This window comes from Cyrtonyx montezumae, unplaced genomic scaffold (genome assembly GCF_038088225.1).
Source record: "Cyrtonyx montezumae isolate F1298 unplaced genomic scaffold, pur_monq_1.0 scaffold_11, whole genome shotgun sequence".
Taxonomy (NCBI): domain Eukaryota; kingdom Metazoa; phylum Chordata; class Aves; order Galliformes; family Odontophoridae; genus Cyrtonyx; species Cyrtonyx montezumae.
In genome coordinates, this window is record NW_027071837.1 from 2,116,731 (window position 1) to 2,136,624 (window position 19,894).

At 50.5% G+C, this 19,894-nt stretch overlaps 3 protein-coding genes across 6 annotated transcripts in view; all 3 read right to left on the reverse strand.

Annotated features, from left to right (window-relative positions):
- The window catches only part of NONO (non-POU domain containing octamer binding), a 38,216-nt gene that overhangs the window by 3,620 nt on the left and 14,702 nt on the right, over nucleotides 1–19,894 (reverse strand). The gene's annotated exons all lie outside the window — the stretch shown is intronic.
- LOC136044198 (rho-related GTP-binding protein RhoG-like) lies at nucleotides 570–12,851 on the reverse strand. 2 transcript variants are annotated; one of them, XM_065729351.1, is made up of 3 exons: nucleotides 12,790–12,851; nucleotides 5,987–6,057; nucleotides 570–4,171 (listed from the first exon to the last, which is right to left on the reverse strand). In XM_065729351.1, the coding sequence occupies exon 3, from the start codon at nucleotides 4,148–4,150 to the stop codon at nucleotides 3,575–3,577; it is 576 nt and encodes a 191-aa protein (XP_065585423.1). In that variant the 5' UTR covers nucleotides 4,151–4,171; nucleotides 5,987–6,057; nucleotides 12,790–12,851; the 3' UTR covers nucleotides 570–3,574. The 2 variants fall into 2 exon arrangements, with proteins under 2 accessions (XP_065585423.1, XP_065585424.1); XM_065729352.1 differs by lacking the exon at nucleotides 12,790–12,851 and adding an exon at nucleotides 6,608–6,626.
- Nucleotides 13,013–18,560, reverse strand: ITGB1BP2 (integrin subunit beta 1 binding protein 2). Its single transcript, XM_065729347.1, has 11 exons — nucleotides 18,384–18,560; nucleotides 18,138–18,187; nucleotides 17,996–18,052; nucleotides 17,511–17,656; nucleotides 17,277–17,389; nucleotides 17,109–17,167; nucleotides 16,316–16,386; nucleotides 16,096–16,198; nucleotides 14,950–15,069; nucleotides 14,453–14,515; nucleotides 13,013–13,320 (listed from the first exon to the last, which is right to left on the reverse strand). Exons 1-11 carry the CDS (start codon nucleotides 18,445–18,447, stop codon nucleotides 13,045–13,047), a joined length of 1,122 nt encoding a protein of 373 aa, XP_065585419.1. The 5' UTR covers nucleotides 18,448–18,560; the 3' UTR covers nucleotides 13,013–13,044.

Below are 19,894 nucleotides of genomic sequence, written 5' to 3' on the forward strand. Positions count from 1 at the left end.
AAAACAAAAATCTTTTAAAACGGTTAGCCGTAATACAAATCCTTTTATAGTATAAAATCAAGTCGCCAGTGTATGTATCAGTACCAGACGCAGAGGTGCGGGGCGCAGCCATCCCGCAGCGCCCGCTCCTCCGGGTGAGCCCAGTGCAGCACCGGGGTCAGCGCTCAGTGAGGCTGCTCTAGTTTAAATCCCACAGAAATAGGCTGTAAACCAAGAAAGCACTTCTCCACCCCAATGCCCTCGTAACACCCCTTGGCCGCGCGACTCCTGAGCTGCTCGAGGCCACGGCTGTACTGTGAGGATGCTGACACGTGTAAGAAATGATTTGCGAGCTGAGAGGTTCACACCTCCTCGCGAGGAGCCCTCGGTGAGCGATGGCATTCAGAGCGTTTCCACACGGTGAACACAGATCTTGAACGGCGCAGGAAACCACCAGGACTTAACGTGGGGGAACCCTGAGCCGCCGGCAGCAGAGCGCTCATCAACTGTCCACAGGAAAATAACACACGTGAGAGGAAGGGAATGGACTGCAGACTGAAGCACTGCACTACTGACAATGAAACCGAGAATTGGAGGGAGGAAAAAAAGGGATCGTAAACGGAGAGAACGCCCCACTGCACCTGTGAGCTCCTGGGGTCACTCAGGAAGAAGAGATGCTGGAATGAAGCAGCTGTCAAGCAGCAGGAGCTTTGCCCCTGACGGAAAGGCACAGAAATGCAAGGCACCTAAAGGACCACTGATGAGGTACTCTGAAATCCGTACAAAGCCTCTGAAGTCGTTTCAAAGTTCACTTTCTGCTCAGTTCCACCACTGTTGCGTTAATCTCCTCAGGACTGCTGTGCAATCTTCTCATTTAGTAATCTGGGTGGGGACAGAACGTTCGAGTAGAATCACGAATGCAATCTGCTGAAATGCATTGGTTAAGCAGGAGGATCTCATCGCACCATTCCCTCTTCCAGTTAACACCAGGACGGCTGCTCAGGAACGGGCTGTGTGCAGCCAGCCCTGCTCGCAGGGCTCCTCACCTGCAGAATTATTGCCATCCAGTTAGGAATAGCAGAACTAAGAGATTTCAGTACGTATAAAAGTCAAAACTTTTAAAAACAGTAGTAGCTTCAGTACAAAATTGCAAATTTTGCGTAAATAATAATATATTAACAACAACAAAAAAGAGGTGCCTGTTGTTGACATTAAAAGCCTATTTAAGAGCAGTTAAAACATATCACAAAGTTGTTATAGTACATCTGAGTTAAGCAAAGGTTATGGGCTTGCACCAGGGTAACTAGTTTGATGATATAGGCCTGACCTGCATTACAAAAACATGTGCACTGGCTTAAATAAATATATTTTAAACATGATAAACTCTATTTATTCAGTTACTGAAATTTACCTACAGAAAATTATCTTGCATTACAAGGCACAGGGTTAATTGCTGCCAGCAAGTCAAGCCCACGCTAAAGGCCTACTACTAAGACAAGGCAGAACGTGGTGAGTAGAGGTCACCTCACGGGTCTACTCCTGCTCCCTCACAGCCTGCAGGCAGAGCCACATCTGGAACAGCACCTCTGCAAGTGCAAAAGGTGCAAAGACATTCCAGGCAACAGCACCTGGTGAAGAAAAGCATGCAGAAGTCTCCAGGTTTCTGCAAACATTCACTCATGATAGGCATTTGGGTGCTGCCTACAGTCAGGCAATGTTAGGAACTCAGTGGTGTTTTACTAGCCACATATGTTTGGATTAACTGCAGTTGCTATCTATGGGATGCTGTTTGCTGAAGCAGTATTTGTACGAGCATACATCAGATACACAAAAGTTGCAGTTAGTGTCAGCATTAGTTACACCAGCTGAAGAAAGGCACATCCTCTTCAGAGAGGGGAATAAGGGCACAGATACAAACATATCCACCCCTTGTTTTGGGTTTTGTTTGGTTGGTTTTTGGGTTTTGTTTTTGGGGGGTTTTTTGGCATCAGATAAAGCAAGGTCAGATTAACTCAAGATCCCTAATAACCTTGTTGATAATATTTCCTGTTCTCTTGCTAAAATTAGGTTTTTTCTGCCCAGGGTATACACAGTACAGTTTTGCACGTGTGAGAATCACACGGAAGCAAGTTCTGAATGACCAATCGAGGCTGCATCTGGACAAAGACAGTACTGTCAACCTCAGACAACAAAGCCCAGTCCAGCACCATTGGTTTCATACAAAGCATCCTTGAAGCATGCTGCTTTCATGCCACCAAGCTCTAAGGTTATGACTAAAGAAGGTTTTCATGCACTCACTCTTCAGCTGGTCCCAGAATCACACACAAATAACAGTGTACATCCTGAAAATAACAGCCAGCTGCCACTCACTGGAGCTGCTAGAGAAAGTTAAAAAAGTACATAAATAGAACTTCTGTTAAAACAGTTTATACTAACTGGTTACCCAAAGGGGGGAAAAAATCACCCACGTAAATCTATCCAGTGACTGACTAACCATGGCAAACTTAACTGAAACCATCAGAAGAAACAAATGTTTCTGTTTCCTGTAAACAGAACCTCCACATTTTCTGTCAATGATCTCCAAGGAAAAAAAACAAACACCACGGAAATTTGCTGTGAGATGTCAGGTGGTGACTCCAAGGAGATAAAAGTGAAACAATTAACTCTTCAAGAACAACAAATGGGTTTCTACCCAAGTCTCTGGGAGTCAAAAGGGGAGAGCAGGATCACAATGAAAAAACTCAGAGAATAAGTGTCACCTCAACTATCTCAGTCAGCCCAGGAAGGTGATTTTAAGTTTATTCTCAGGGTGTAAAGCCTCTCTGAAGAGTGAAATAAAACCTTAACTTGGTTTAGGAGATTACAGAAGACTTGCACCTAATCTACTCTTCCACCTCTCCATTTCAACAGCACTAAAATCACTCATTTGAGTGATTCATCATTATCCTAAGTTCCTTACGATAGGAATTTGCTTCTATTAACAAAATAATTGCAGGCATTCCCTAGGTCTTGCTTATTGGATTCGATCTCTGCTAACTTTTCATACAATAAATGATCACAGTTAGCTTTAAGGTGAATCTCAGTAATATTTCTGGCATTTCTGTATGTAAACAAATCGTTTTCAGGCTCTGAATTGGCAGATTACAACAAATGCACAACCAGACTTCTATTTGTAAAGCCAGTTTGATCTGTAAATAAGAGATGGGAGAAACAGCACCTAGACTTAAAGCAAAGTTATCAGAACTTGTGCTTTTCAGCAAATCTAGCAACTGGTGGCTATAAGGCAAATAAGTCAGGCTTTGGAGAAGTCCCTTCCTTTGTTTTTCTCCACTAAATAAGAACAGAAGCCAAGTGATCCCTGGAGAAGCTGGAACCTGGGACTTCAGAAATTACGTTTATATTTGACCTCTCCACTGGAAAAAAGTTGGTTTTCTTTCAGTTTCCCTGAAGCAATAAGACTGCAAGAATATTCTCTGCATAAACCATTTCTGCTTAGAGCTGTTAGTGCAAGATGCAAATCTTCAATTTAACACGTTAAAAAGCCCTCCAAAATTCTAGTCACTATTCAACTTTGAGCATCCATCACCCGAGGTAACTACAATAAGACACATTTTCTTGTGTTCTTCTTTGTCACAGGATAAAGAACTGCACGCACAGCTTCAGCAAACACCTCCCGAACGCCCTCCTGATTCAGTGCTGAGCACTCCAAATATTTGACTGCTCCAATTTGTTTAGCCAGTGAAGTCCCCTGTTGTGGGGTAGTGGGAGCCAAGCTTTGCTCTTTTAGCTTTTTAACTGTTTCCAGGTCATTTCTCAAGTCTCTCTTGGTGCCCACTAAAAGAATGGGAACATTAGGACAGTGGTGAGAAACTTCAGGATGCCACTTGTGCCTCACATTTGCATAGGAAGACGGGCTGCCAATGGAGAAACAGATGACAAAGACATTGGTTTGAGGATACGAGAGCGTGCGCAGACGGTCGTACTCCTCCTGGCCTGCAGTGTCCCAGAGATTCAGGCTAACTGTCCGGCCATCAACAGTCATTTGGGCACTATAGTTGTCAAACACAGTAGGGATGTACTCTTCTGGGAAGGCATTGGTGGTATAGCTGATGAGAAGACAAGTTTTTCCCACAGCGCCATCTCCAACAACTACGCACTTTATAGTCTGCATTCTTTACCCAGATACAAAGTCCTGCACAAAGCAAGAAAACAAGTTAGGTAAAGCACACCCAATGAAAGCCATTTTCAGTAGATGCTTTTGCAAGTGTTTTTAACATTGCTAACGATTTCTTATCGCAGCCAGACATGCTCAGTGTCCATAACGAAGAGCTCAGAGGTTAGGAAGACAATAGTGAAACAGAGATGAAACAAGTTGAGAGCTCTGTGACAACTGGCTGCTTTCCAACCACATAAGTAGAAATTAGCCAAATTCCCACAGTCTTGCCTCACGACCAGAGAGTTTCCCACAGGCAAAAGGGACAAGTCTTTGGGAAGTACCTGCAAGCAGAAACAGAGCGTGGCCTCAGGCCCTGGTGCCAGCAGTGGGTCCATCCACACGCACTACAAATTGACATTTATTGCCTACAAATTCTATTTCCAGACAGTTTATCACAAAGAAAAGTCCAAAAATGATGGAATAAGCCAAGACATCGATTGCTGGGCTGCACTGTTACTATTCACTACAATAATTCACTCAACTCACAATCAATCAGACCTGAGGTAACTACATTACTCAGGATGAAAGGTTCAGACAGCAGCATATACAAGAAAAGCTGCTTTTAGAAATAAAAGAAGCAATGGTATCCAGATTAGTATACATAAAGAATTTTTCTAAAGAAGCCAAGAACAGATTATTCTCACTAATTGGTGACAGAACAAGCAGAACTTAATAGGCTTGAAGTAAAATAAAGCTTAAATAGAGTGTTAGAATAAAACATATGGTACAAAAGATCAGCAATCAAACAGCCTTCCTGGGTAGGCTGAGGAAACGTTACTGAAGTTATGCAATGCTTAAAGGTTTTCTTATCCTGTTTCTGAAGTGTAAAGAGTAGGTTTCATCATTAAATGCACACAGCCTAAAACTCAGTCCATTCTTAGCATTTCTTACAGGAATTTTCATGGACTTGTTATTATGGATCTACAAGCACAGTCATTTGCTGCACATTTCTGTGCTGGAGCTTCCACTGCTAGCCTGAGCAAGAAAGAACTTGCATCTGCCTTCTCACCCAAATGCCTTTGGGGTACTATCAGTAATCCCCAACTCACAACCAGCCCCAAATATGCTGCTTCAAACAAACAAACAGTGGGAGGAAATATATTGTGCATTCCAGAAAAATCACAGCTTCAACAGCATCCACACTGTGCAGGGAACACGTAGAAATAAGCAAGTCAAGTACTTCACCAATAAAAAAAAAACAATCACAAAATTCCTTCCCTCCAACCTCCCCTTCAAGACCATCCAAACAAATCAGCAGCTTGTTACCATTAAATCTAGCTCTGTCCTTTCTGACAAAGTCTGTATCTATATACTGCTATCTTCCCACTGGGAGCACACTGTGCTAGCTGGAAATAAACTGCCTTAAGCTTTGGCACTGAAACAGGCAACTCAGGAGAGTGATACTGACTTTGGTTACCACAGCATACAGTGCTTAGGGAGGTATCAATATGTACATACTCGCTATTAAAGAAAAACAATAGGTTGTGGGAAGCAGTGCAGCCTTGCACCAGAAAGGCTCAGCAGGATATGTGGTGGGATTTGGAAGGAGCAAGGAGGAGGAAGGCAGAGAAGCAGTTTTTCCTTTTTTGAAAATGGCAGGAATGAAACCTCTTAAACACCACGAGTTACCTGAAATGCAATCTGGTAGGTACCTCTGAGCTTTGGAAGAAAAGCATACATGTGCATTTCATCATACATCAAAAACATTGGTCACCTCACTTCAAGGCTACAGTCACAAGTAAAGAAATATGCACACAATCTGAAATGGTAATCAGTAAAAATAGCACTGACCAGCAGAAGCCAACAGCAGGACCACATATATTGTTCCAGACCAGCTGCACCAAGATTTTCATTTAACAGGGCTAGAAGAAAAAAAAGAAAAATTATCAAATTAGAGGCTTAAAAACATGAGTTGCATTTTGCAAAACCCAAGGTTGAAATTCTTTAAAATAAAACTGCTGAAAGCATTACAGATGTTTAATTTTATCATTAATATGTTGAACACTGTTCTTAACACAGAGGGTCTATGTGTTACTGAACTGTGAAATAGAAGGGATGTATCTGAATGCTTAACACTGCTGTGTCTAACGATGCAGCTGTAGCCCACCATCCTAAACTCTGCTTCTGCTCTGCAGGGCAGACCACGACCTGCTCTGACACAGTCCTCACCATCACAGCCCTCAGACATCCCCTGGGCCTGTATCCCTGCCCACCAGGCAGCACTCCGCCTTCTCAGCTGCAACCCAAACACTGAGGAGTCCTGCCATCCCATCTGCCTTACCGAGCAGTACCAGCAGCTCTGGTGCAGCCAAGGCAGTGGTGGCACAGTGGAATGAAGCACAGAGCAGAGGAGCCCCATTGCTGCTTTGCTCTTTTTGAAACACAAACCACGATCCACCCCGGAGGGCTCACCTATTAATGTCAAACAGGGTGCCTCGCAGGAAGGCAAGGCAGCCCAGAATTGCATCACTACCTGCACTGATGCTCCAGAGGGTCACTGCACCAGTAGTGAAACACAACACAGGCTTCATGTACTCATACTCTCCAATGTCACATAACCCCATGTTGTTGGTAGATGGAATAGCTTGATTCTCTCTCATTTAAGATGTTCTCAATTCAAAGATTATTTTTGTTGGGTCTTTATTTAAGGGGTCATTGGAGCTCTCAGTTTGGAAAGCAGTCATAAGGTAACAAAGAAGCTGGGAGGATTAATGCTCTTGCAGCATCAATATCTTGGATTACCTGACTAGAACTTCTACTTCAGGAGAGCAACTGTTGTAACAGGAAGTAACTCCATGCAAACTTGCCAAAGCATCATGCTAAGTGTGAACTACATAAAGATGATTAAAGAGCCTGTGGGCTCTTAAGTATGCGTCCCTGCAGGGCTCCTTTCAAGCAGGTCCTCTGAGCTGAAAGGAGTCGTGTGTGGCCTATGCAGAACAGAGAAACAAATGCAGACCAAGGTACAGGAGTTAGTGATGAAATACAGAATTCAGAGAAATTATTTACAAGAAAATGTAGAAGGAAATCACAGCCTACAGAAACCCTGGAGGCTGTGAGCAGGTGTAGCTTGGTTAAAGGTTTACGTATGGAAGACAAAGGATTTTTTAGTTTAAGTCACAATCAAGCAGGCAGCACTCCCCCTAGCCTTTCCTATTAAGTCCACAAGTCACTCTGTTCAGAAAGTATTTCTGCTTGTGCACACTTTGCACAACAATAAAAGCATACAACAGAGAGAAGTGCAGGTTTAAGTCTGAGAGGATAACTTCTTTATTTCTCAGGTTCACCTCCAAACTTGGCACTGCACATCACCCCAGTGTAAGTATACGTGTTGGGGAAAAAGAATGAATCCCCAGCCAGTTATCAGCAATAAACATCAGGAGCTGAAAAAGTGGTTTAGTTTGTTTGCTGCAAGCTTCAGAAATAACTTCATGGAAAAAAAATAAAGAGTGAAATTCCACGTACAATGTGTAAAAAAAAAAAAAGAATTGAAAGAAGAAATAAAGGGGGGAAAATAGAGATGAACACATCAAAAGCGAGGCTCAGGATATAGAAAGCTAGGCACAAGCTTCAAAGTGAAGTTTAAAGGTTACTTGGCAAGGGAAAGGAGTCAATAGAAAGTCCAAAGTAGTGAGAGAAGTAATTCTGGTTGCTTCGCCATGCCAGAGAACACACTTTGATTACAGCTTAGGCAGGAGATCATCAGAACATGAACAGTTGGAACAGTTACGGTAGAATGGGAATCATTTTTAAGGAATCAAGAAAACAAACATTAAAATCCACCACTCCACAGAGCAGCACTGTAAGAACTACACAGATGAGTTCTTTCTTTCTTCTCCATCAGCACCTTTGGATTTCCAAAGTGGCATTTTAGTTCAGGTTAGTTTCCTTCTCAGAAGACACTGCAAAGCGTGCTCTGTGTCTGCACACCTGGTGCCTCCGCTGGAATGTGCAAGATCTCAATCTGCATGTTGAGGCATTGTCTGCAGAGCTGCTCCTGTTCTGCCCTAATTACACCTTCTCTGGTATCACCCCGTGCTCCTGAAACGTGGGACACTCACCGGGGAAATTCACTCCCTGGGCTCCTCCTTCCCCTCCCCACAGCCAGCATCAGTGAAACCACTGAACTCCTTCGTGCTACATCAAAACACGTCTACAGGGAACAAAAAACTTCCAGAGCTTCTCTCCAATACTTCTGAAAGAAATTCCCTCTCTGCTGAGAAAAATAAAAAATAAAATAAAATGACAGCACAGAGTAAACAAGATCCTGAACTCTTCTGGGGCTCTCTAGACTTAGAGCTTTTTACACTTCCTGCACTTTGAAAAATTCTCAAAATGGGGAGCTATTTCTTCGCAGGATATGCCTCTGCCCTCACCACGTTAACACTCCATGCCTCTTCTGGGTGCATTTTAACTTTGATCATTGCTCTTTGGTAACCTCATTTTCATAGAGCTTGTCAGGTCTTCAACTTCTCCTTCCAGTTTAGATGGGCCCTACTTTGGCCAAATCACGTGCAGGAAAAGCACTCGGAGCTCAGCAGAAGTCGCCTGTTCTGAGCTGCTTTGTTCTATTCAGCCATCACCTTTGATCAATCCCTCCCTGTTCTGCAGCCACACAAGTCTGATACTGTGTTATCAGGAGCAAGCAGAAGTTCAGAAATCTAAACAACTTAATTGCTCATCTTCCAGTAACACAAACTAGATCGGAGATGATTCATGCTGCCCACATGAGAAATCAGGGAGAACCTTTCAACAGTGAACTGGGAGGATAAGGCAGCTCTAACTGCATCCTGCCATCCTCACCCATGCAAAAGAGTTTGAAAGATTTCAGATTTGTGACTTAGCCACCCGCTCTGACAGAAGGGATAAAGGGGCTTTCAGCAGCCTAATCAAGGCTGTGTTCCTATTCCATAACAGCTCAGTTTACTCTCCATTGTTTTAGGCGAGCACCAAACAAGTGGACAAGTGCCAAACTTTCAGCATGCGTGCCAAGAAAAAAAAAAAGGCTAAATAGGAGATCTCATCCCTAATGCCCTGACCAGTGCTTCAGCAATGAATGACCTACTTGGACTTCTGAATGCCTTTCAAAGTTTTCACACTGCTTTCTGTCCTCCCATTTACCTGTACACCCAGCACAGCAGCCAGAGCAGAAACAGAGAGGGGGAAACATTAACCAGGCAAGGATATCAGCAGTGCAGCAGGAGCCTGCAGCCCACGAGCTGGAGCTTCATGCTCTGTGAGCAGCAGAACCAAGGGAGCATGCTTTCTGCAGCACTTTCAGGTTCAGTTCCACACTCACATTGCTGATGTCCACGCACGCACTGCTGATGATTGCAAGGGCACATTAATCACTGTTTCTTCCTTCATTGTGGACACCGTAAAGGCCTTCCTCTTCTTTACACACACAGGCTTCAGAGCCAAAAGAAACTACTCAAAACCTTCCACATAACATTTTGAAGATCTATATCCCTGTCAAATCAGGCTGGGATTGGTGTATCTGCTGGTTTTTGCTTGTTTCTTTTCGTATAAGCTTCGCAATCAGTATTTCTTAAGGAACTGTGGAGGAAACCTTGCAACTTTGTTCTGCGTGAGCTGTTGGGGCACCTCAGCCACACAAATCTCAACACATCCTTACTCCTACAATACAAACTTCACCACCGTAAGACCAAATCTCAAAAAGCTTAAGTTCTGTGAATCCAAGACTGCAGTCCATTTGAAACAAGCTAGTAAAACAGCTGCACAGCTGTGAAATAACACTGTGCTGAGGTGCAGCTGCACAGGAACTGCAAACTAGGACATCTGTAGATATCTAAATCCCCAGTACTTGAGAACAAAATGCATCCTGCCATAATCAGAAGCTGCAGGGTATGAAAAATGGTTGCCCCCCCCCCTCCCCCTAGCCACATGCAAAAGCATGGATTTGTGATGAATACCTTTCAGAACATATTTAAACACAAACTGTAAAGTGCTTGGAAGATGATCACAATAAAGGTACAAGACCAGGACTGCTGCCTTCACACAGCTCATGAAAACTGAGAAGTTTATGGTCCTTTCTACCTTCTGTAGATTTATTCAAAGCAGGTGGCTTAAAAAAAGAAAAAAGGCAGTACCTCAGAGACCAGCTATGTTCTGGAGGAGACTGGGAGAAGAACTAACCACACTGTGGGATAAATAACAAATCCAGTTAAAGTTTTTTTTTTTTTGATTTGAAGTGGAAAAAAATAAAATAAATAACTAAATAAATCAGAGTGTCTACTTTCCTATCATCTTCTGTCACCTGGCGTTCACTGACAGTCTAAACATTCTATTTTGAAAAGTTGGAAGAAAGCCACTGCTGTACCAGAGGGGAAATGTGTCTACTGGGAAAATCTGGCCTTCTTCCTCAAAAAGAAAAAAAAAAAGCACTCGTACCATCTTGATTCTCTTTTGTTTTCTCCTCAAATTTGGAAGTAAAGCAAACAAAAAAAATGGCCTTGCTCAATCAGTGACACCCTTCAGAAGTCTCTTTAAACAGCCTTGATACAACTAAGACACAAGTTAAAGCATACAGAAACTGTGTATTTTATACTGCAGCACCTGCCACTCTTGTTTGTATCAGCTACTGTGCTTCTAAAAAGCGAGTGGAAGTTCCCAGTCACAAAGGGACCCCTCAGCCGTCCACCAGATCTACACACCCAGGGCTGTAAAGCAAGGCAATCAAATGCTCTTACAGATGTGAATCTTCTCTAACACGTGGCCCCAAACAGGGTGAAAACACTTAGCAACGTGGAAGAATCACAACCTCATCACGTAAGCAAATCAGACTGCACGTTCGCTTTGTTCCTGCTAATTGCAAACCACAGACTTCATTCCAACATTTCCATAAGGTTCCACTGATGAAGAATACTTCAAAGCTCCTTTCTTTAATGGAAACAGCTCAAAAACAAAAACAACAAACCACAGAAGTGTAGGGGTTGGAAGGGACCTCCGGAGATCATGGAGTCCAACCCCCTGCCAAAGCAGCTCCCAGCCCAGGTTGCACAGGTCAGTGTCCAGGTGGGTCCTGAACATCTCCAGAGAAGGAGATCCACCACCTCTGTGTGCAGCTCCAGTGCTCCGTCACTGCACTGGGAAGAAGTTCCCATGCACATCAGTGCAGAACTTCCTATGCTTCAGTTTGTGGCCATTTCCCCTCATCCTATGGCCACACACTGCTGAGAAGAGTCCTTCCTCATCCCTTTGCCTCCTGCTCCTCAGATATTGACAGACGTGGATCAGATCCCCTCTGAGCCTTCTTTCCTCAAGGCTGAACAGCCCCAGCTCTCTCAGCCATTCCTCATAAGGGAGATGTTCCACGTCCTTTATCATCTCTGTGCCCTCCCCTGGACTCTTTCCAGCAGATCCCCGTCTGTTTTGTACCGGGGAGCCCAGAACTGGACACAGTGCTCCAGGTGAGGCCTCACCAGGGCAGGGCAGAGGGGGAGGATCACCTCCCTGGACCTGCTGGCCACGCTCTCCTTAACACAGCCCAGGATCCCATTGGTCTTCTTGGCCACCAGGGCACGATAATGTCTCACAACCATAAGCTCCCTATAGAAACTTGAGTGCAACTGAACAGTGACAGACTAGCCAACAACACTTCACGCCCACTGCTAGCTGAATAGCATAGAAAAGAACTTGAGATTTTTAGACCCAAAAAGCAAGCTCGGGCCCTGCACCCAACCAAGCCGGCACACGGAGCGCTGCAAGCAGCGGGTACACAAAACGGACAAAAGCACTTCGAGGCTGGTGTTCAGAGTAAACACAGCGGAAATCACAAGTGCTTATGAACAATAAACAGACGCCGAGTACCCACGGGCGCTTTCGGAAAGAACAAAGGGACACCAAATTAAACGCGGGTGCGGGGGGGGGGGGGGGGACGGGACTACATCAGGTAGCGCTTCCTGAGGTCGAGCCCTCGACTCCTCGCTGCAGAACGTTACGAAAAGCCGAGAAGCGCATCATGAAAGAGCTCCGCAGCCCTTTGTCGAGACAATACCTGAGCCCAGCGAGCGCTCCGCCGCCGCGGGCCGTGCCGGGGACGCGTCCGCTCCGCGCGTGGGGTCCGAGCGTCACCGCTCCTCCGCGGCCCTGGGGAGGAACGAGCCGAGCCGCACTTCGCACCGCATCGGGATCGCTGCGGGGCCCCCGCCCGGCCCGACCCGACCCGACCCGGCCCGGCCCGGCCCGGCCGTGCGGAAGGGGGAAGCGGCGGAGCAGCGCGCGGGGCCGTCCGCACTTCCTGTACATCGCTCAGCAGGAAACCGGGCCGGAGGAGAGCGCGCTCCGAAACACCGCAGCTCCGCCGGGGAAAGCGCTTCGCCTCCGGGAGCGGCACACAACGACCAGCCGGAGCACCCCCCCCAACACACACACACACATACAGCGCGGGGGGACGCACCGCCCCGGGCCGCGCGTCTCGGTGCCGCCTCCCGCCCCGCTTCCCTTCGGCCGAAACCCCCTCAGAGCGGCGGGACGGCCTCGGTCCCTCCCGCCCACGCCGCCTCAGAGCCGCGAAGCGGAGAACGGACGAGGAACGGCCGCGCAGCCGCCGCCGCCGCCCCCCCCCCGCTCACCTCACGCGCCGCCGGCGCCGCTGCTCCCGGGGCGGTGAACCCGCGAGGCGGCCGCACCCCACCGCGCGCACGCGCACCGCGCACGCGCGATGTTACGCCGGCGGTGTCCGCCAGGGGGCGCCCGGTGGGGGCGGGGCGCTCCGGCGGAGCGGTGCTGTCCCGGCGGGCGCGGGGCGGAGGGGCGGTCCGCCCGTGACGCGGTGCAGCCCTTCGCTTTATGACTTTATTGCTTGCCCCTCGTGGGCGCGGGGCTGCTCAGGGCTCGGTTTGCTCTTGCAGAGCTCTCGCCGAAGCCGCGCTGTTGGCCGATGCTTCCGTCCCTTCGTCCTCCTCCTCTGACCAGCTCAGGCTGTCATCCGAGTCGTCCTCGGGCTCCTCCGCGCTGGCTGCAGCCTTGTCCGGCTCGCCCTGGGAGCTGGCCCTGCTCTGGGGGTGCTCCAGCATGGCCCAGGCCCCGGGGTTGGCTTTGCGGAGCGTGATCTCCACTTTGGTGGGGACCATGCTCACAAAGCTCTTCTCTGTCTCGATGACCTGGAGAGAGGGCAGAGCGCGGGGATGTGAGCGGGAGAGCACGCATCCATCCTCCCCTTCGTGGTGTGAGTCCTGCCAGAGCAGCAAACGGGGCAGCCCTCCCCTGCTGAGGAGGCAAAGCAGGAGGAGAGCCCGTGCATGGCTGAGCCTCGACGTGTCACACCTCAACAGTGCAGCACAGTGTGTGCCACGCTCCCTTCCAGCCCCCTCCTGCGGGGAACAGGCAGGAGCACAGCCCGCTGCAGCGGGGACACGGGCAGAGTGCACCAGGAATGAAAGCAAGAAGGAGAATGAGCCTCGCTGCTCCTCCGCAGCCCGCAAGTGGCTGAGAAACTGGAGAGTGAGCCTTGCCCTTTGCGTGGCTTCTGAAAATGCAGGGGCTGAACCAGCACCGTGGAGAACCAAATCCAGAATGCCTGCAGAGCCAGCAGCCACGCTCAGCCCTGCTCTCAGCCAAGGGCCAGTCGATGTAGGCTGATCACAAAGCCCTGCTCACAACCCCCTCGCAGAGCTGGCTACACACGCCCATGCCTGGGTGTCCTGGCTCTCAGGCAGTCCCAGCAGTGAGCCAGAACTGAGGAAATGTTTAAAAGAGCAGCCACGGAGCTTCAGGTGGTGCACAGCAGCCAGGCACTGCCCTGTCACAGTCCTGGCTCATGGGGATTGCTACCCGTACAGGATCAATAGAGAAAAGCGTGATTTCCCCATCAGCCTTTGCTGCTGTAGAAAACTGGAGCTCTGGAGATAAACGAATCCTCTCTGCTGCAACAGCAGCGATGGATCTGTGTTCTCTGCAGGGCTTCAGGAGCTGGCAGCAAATAACACCGAGGGAGGGACTGTGAAATGGCTGTTTGTTTCACAGATACGCCAGCCTGTGCTCGGCGAGCAGCAGAGTCCCACGGGTCACAGCATTTCTGCATGACAATGCAATTAAAGTCTTCCTCGTGCTGCATGCACAGGAAGGACTGTGAAGAAATTGTAGCAGCAACCATTTTGCTGCTATTTCAAAAGCCTGAGACGACACGGGGAATAATTTTCTTTACTGAGAGCCTGTGTGTGGGGCTGCAAATCTTCTCCAGCAGTGCAGACTGCAGGCTCCTGAGCAGGGAAATCAAAGTAAACAGGATCTTACCCCCCAGAGACCAAGTTCTGTCTGGAAAATCTTATTCCCTTCGAAGATGACGTGAACTTCGAGCTGAAAGATCAACAAAAAAGTATCTTAGTGGTCAGCATAACACTTCCAGAGCTGTTCCTCGGACAGTGCAGCTGCCTTCCAGCACCGTAATGCCTCCCACATCCCAGCTGCACTCTAACAGCCTGCTGATCCCTTCAGCAGCTGCCTTTCACCCCCATCCCTGTGGCATGGGTCCACCTCTGCCACCAACTGAAGGTCTGGAGGTCTGCAAAGCCCCATGCTGAGGCTGAAAGCACCGAGGCAGCGTGGCTGGGCAGCTGCAGCCCCCAAGCTGCTGGGGGCACGTCCTGGGAGTGCCAGTCTCAGCTGTTGACCAAACAGGGGTTGAAGAGTACCAGCAACCCACCCAACTCGTGGCTCTTGGTCACCAACATGAGTGCCACGTAAGGCAGGGCACGCTGTGTGTCCCAGCCAGCTCTGCCAGCCCCACTCACCACGGTGCGGTTGGCCTTCACACTGCTGAGAGTGGGCAGAGGGTTCTTGCCATAAACTGTCACCACCACTTGGCTGCTGGTCTGGTGCCAGTCCTGTCTGCATGACACCGCCTTCTTGTCCTGCCAGGGAGAGAAACTCACGGTGCAGAGACAGAGGAGGGGACGTTTGTGCTGAAGGATGCTCTCTCAATGACTCTTTTGCAGAGTGCTGGCTGAGGGTGGTGTCAGAGCAGGAGCAAGCCCCGCATCTCGTGCATGTTTTCAAGGAGAGGTTTGGCCTCACCAGGCATTTCTGAGCCTCACCAGGAGACAGTCCCTACTGCAGCCATCACCACGGCAGCCAAAGTTAACAGCAGGGAGGAATCCCAGCCCCTGATTCAGGTAACAATTTGCACAAAACATTCACCCTCCAGCATCACAGTTAATTCACTGTGTGGGGACAACAGAGGACTCCCTGTTAAAGCAGCCTCCCTTGCATCCCCAGTGTGTTTTCTGCCCAGGACAAAGAACATCCTGCTCCCTGAGGGGGGGCTCGGAGGAACATGGTGCACCTTCAGAGATGCCTTGGGCTGTTTTGTTGCAATTTTCCCAGCCAAGAGAAGCTCTCACACACACGCTGTTGTGAGTTGGCACCTTCCCCTCACGGCCCTGCCACAACACCCAGTCACAGCACAGGGGAGGTTCCCCATCTGAAGCAGCTGCAGAAAAAAACCAACAGCTTCACAAAAAAAAAAAAAACGAAAAAAGCACAACAAAGCAACTGCAGCCGTGTGCAGACATCTGCCAGAACTTATAGGGGATTTTTGCAGGGCTTTTCCTGTGCTCAGCTGCCTGTTCCTGTGCAGCAGCACTGTAGGCTGTGCTGAAGCAGGGGCAGAGGCAGCTCTCCGCCAGCTTCCCATTGCACGCTTGCTACAGGCGTGAGAGCTGACAGGTTGTGTGAATGAGGAGGCAGTGTTTTAAACAACAGATGAGTGAAGATTTGGCATTCAAACCCTGATCCAGACATCCATGGGCGATTATGATAATTAAGAAAATTAGATATTAATGCAGAAGAGGGGAATGATCACAACTGGAGTGCCGATAAGGGCTCTCCTGGTGGCAGCCACCTGCCCAGGAGCTCCTCTGCTGCTTCCCGTCCCTTACCGCCTTTCCCGTCCAGCAGTGCCGCCCCGTGCTGCAGCCCGGCTGCTCCAGGAAGGCACTGAAGTCCGTCGTTCTTATCCCACAGCAGCTCCAGTACTTCATCCTGGAGGGAGCAGGGCTGCCTGAGCTGGGAGCTGGAGCCCGCAGGGACGGGACTGCGCAGAGCGCTTCCAGCCTGTGGTAGGGTGAGCTTGCTCCCTACTAAAGGACGGTTTCTTACCCCTCGTGGAAGACAGGAACACCAGGGTGGAAAGTACAAACCTCTGTGTTGCTCTCTGTGCCCTGGTAGATCTGTGGGCAAAAAGCAGAGGCCAGCTTTGGCTGTGCCTCCAGCGTGGCATGGCAGCACAGCTGGGCTCCTGCCCATTCCTGTGGCAGTGCCCACGGTCACCCCTTCACCAGAGTGCGGTGTCTGAGAGGACATGGCTGGTGCCAGCCCCTGCTCCCTGCCAGCAGCATCCAGCTTCTGCCAGCACACATCCCCACCGCAGCACCCCATTGTTTGCCACCCCCCTGCACAGCACAGAGTGGGGCAGGCCAGCAGCACAGTGCTTTGGGCACTGCAGGACTCCCTTAGAGATGAGAGGGATGCTTGGCTGTCCTGTCACTTCTCCTTCCCAGAGTGTGCCAGTCCCATGTCCTTATCCACCTCCCTCCTCTCTTTGCTTGCTTCCCTCTCTGCTTCTTTCCAAGCATGCTGGCCTCCCTCTAGCACTTTGATGGCGTCAGACCGTCCTGCATGGGGCGGCTTTAGGGCAAGACAGAACGTGGGCCACGCTTCAGGATTAAAAGCAGGCAGCAATTATTCCATGCCCATTTTCAAAACAAAGGTCCTGGTTACGTGCTGTACGCCGCTGCAAGCAATTAGCAGAAGTGAAACACGGGGGTACCACTAATCCAGGAATTCAGACGCCTCTTGGAGGAATGTGGCCTGAAGTCGGCAGGGGCAGCCACGTCCCCCTGCCCTGCACCCTGCCCTGTGCTCAGGGAAGGGGAGCAGCACTGGTACTCACCGCCTTGCAGGCTGAGTTCTTGCAGGTGGTGCCAGCTCTCACCTGGGCAGCTGTGTCCCCTGTGAGGACAGCACAGCTTTGCTCAGGGACACACCCTGCGTACCCCGAGCCCTCCCTGCAGCCCCTGCTCCAGGCAAGACCTGCTGATGGCCATCAGCTCATGGCTACCTGCACAGTCGCCCTTGGGCTCCTTGCTGTTGGGAGACAGGCTCAGTTTCTCCAGTGCCTGCTCGAGAGATCTAGATACTTTGATTGGCAGCAGTTGTCGTGGCTCATCAGAGCTGGAAAACAACAGCAACGAAGGATGAGTGGGTGTCTGTTTTTTGCAGTGTAAGTGGTGCTGCCTCTCCTCAGCACAACAGCAGCATGGCCAAGCAGTGCTGTGTGCTGAGCCTCCCTCACCTTGGTCTTTCCTTCTGCATCTTCTCAGCTGATTTTGGTCCTTGGACGATGATCTCTGCTGCTGGCTTGGCCTTTGGCTTGTCTGAGGTCTCCTCTTGGGAAGGCTCAGGAGGCTTCTCCTTGCTGTGAAACCCCTTTGTGCATCCCTGAGCAACAGAGACAATCCTCATACCCATTTTTCTCTTTCTAACCTGCTCCCAAACCCTATTTCTGTGTTCGCAGGGATTCCTGGTCACAGTACCATGTGCAGCTTCACCAGAACCACAGCAGGAAGGCCTCAGCTCTGGCACACTGCAGCCAAGGGGCAGCAGGAGCCTCCTGCCCCTCCCTGGGCCTCCTCTTGCCCCCAGCGCTGCTCAGATACCACAGCTGTGCTGGCATGCAGGGGAAGTGCTGCATGATGGGGAGTCCCAGCTGCTGTGACACCGTTCTCCAGGAGGCAGCACCCAGGAGCAGGCAGGGAGCCAGCAGTGCCACTCACTCACCTTAATGGAGAGGAACTCAGAGAAGTCCGTGGTGCGCTTCTTGCAGCAAGACCAGCCCTGGGCACCGGGGGAAGACGAAATGATTGGGGTGGGTGATCACACCGGGCACAAAGTCCCAACCCAAAGCTGCAGTCCTGCTCACCTTCAGGGCATCGTGGAAGATGGGGACGCCCGGGTGATACAGGCAGGAATCTGAAGAGAGGAAAGCACGCAGAGCCTTTCGGGAAGGGCAGTCCTGCCTGCGAGCTGCCTGTGCTGCCCGGCAGCTCCTGAGCCACCTCCTGTCCCCTGGCAGCCACAGGGCCGGCACACAGCAGCTGAGGCCACAGAGCAGGAACACATCAGGCACCCCAGCGCACGTCGGTGTGAGGCAGAGGAACGTACTTACCCTCGGAGTTGTGCTCAGGATCAAACCTCTGCCCGCAGCCCTTGTTGTAGCACAGCAGTGCCATGGCTCAGGCAGGAACACAGTGCCCTTCACTGCAACAGAAATCCCATCAATCTCATCCCTGTCCCGCGGTTCCCCTTCTGTTTTCCCCGTAGTTTCCAGCACAGGCGCCGGGACGTGGCTTTGCCTATCTTTGGAGGCAGCTGGAGGAGGTGGCCGGTAACCGGAGAGCCTGCCAAAGATGGACACGGCAGCTGATGGGACACCGCCGTTATCGGCAGAGGCATTCCTGTCCTGCCCCCATGCTCCGGCTCACGCAGTTGCCCCGCAGAGGAGATGTGAGTAATGAAGCTCCCCCAGGGTGAGCTGAGCTCTGCCAGTGCCCGCATCCCACCACGGGGACTCCCTCCGCACCACCACCCCTGAGCTGCTGCAGGGACCGCTCTCTGCTCATTGATCGTTCAGAGAAGCAGCTGAAAGTTTCCCTGCCTCGGGAGACTTTGTAGAGGGAAACCCATACTGGTCTCCGCAGGACCACGTGGGGCACACAGCGCACACGGCCCATGCATCCTCAGCGCAGGGTCCTGTGCAACCCAGGGAAGGAATCTGTCCCCCTCTGCTATCTCTGCCTGCACCATCGTTAAAGAAGTGTGCAGAACGATACGTGGACTCCCCAGACCCTGGGGAGGTTTACTCGGGCTCCCTGCTCCCACACCGAGACCTGAGATTTCCTCTTACAAGCAGGAAGTCCTCTTGAGAGGAAAGCTTTTACTTAATTCCTCCAAACATTTGAAAGCGAAGTTTATTTCTGCTGTTCCTGTTCGTAGAGACAGACGTATCGTGGGTGTTTCGCAGTGCAGCAAACCCCACTCTGCGGAACGGAGCGCCCCGGGGCACGGGAACGCGAGGGGCAGACGGGAACTCACGGAGGTCCCGGCAGGGAACGCGCAGCCACGGGGCCGTGTGCTGCTATGCTGCTATAGGGTGTCGGGTCTCGCTGTCCTTTCCGCAGCTGTCGCCGTCCCCGTGCCAGCGTGGATGAGGAGCTCGGGTTACTTCGCGGAGGAAACGCCGAGGCGATGCCGGGGCTGAGCGCCTCGCAGGTCCTGGCAGGGAGATGCGGGCAGAGGGCGAGAGGAGCTCCCGAGCGGCGGCGGAGCGGCCCCGTGTGCCCGCAGGAACCGGGGAGAGAAGCACCGCTCCGCTCCGCCCGCACCGCGCGGGCTCAGCGACAGCGGCGAACTGCAGCTCCGGGCCCCGATTCTTAGCTCGGAGTGCTGAGCATGAGAGCAAATGTGGCCTCTCGAGGCAGTGGTGTGACACAAAGGAGAAACCTCGGGATCTGTGGGCACGCTTCGTCTCTCCAGCTGTGAGTGCCGTCCTCCTGCAGCTGGGCTGGCACCTCTGGGCTCACTGGGTGAGCATCCACTACTACTGGTGCTGAGTTTCTCACTGTATTCTCGCTCTGCCCCCTCGGAGATGAGCTGCTGCTTTACTCCAGTGCTCACTCA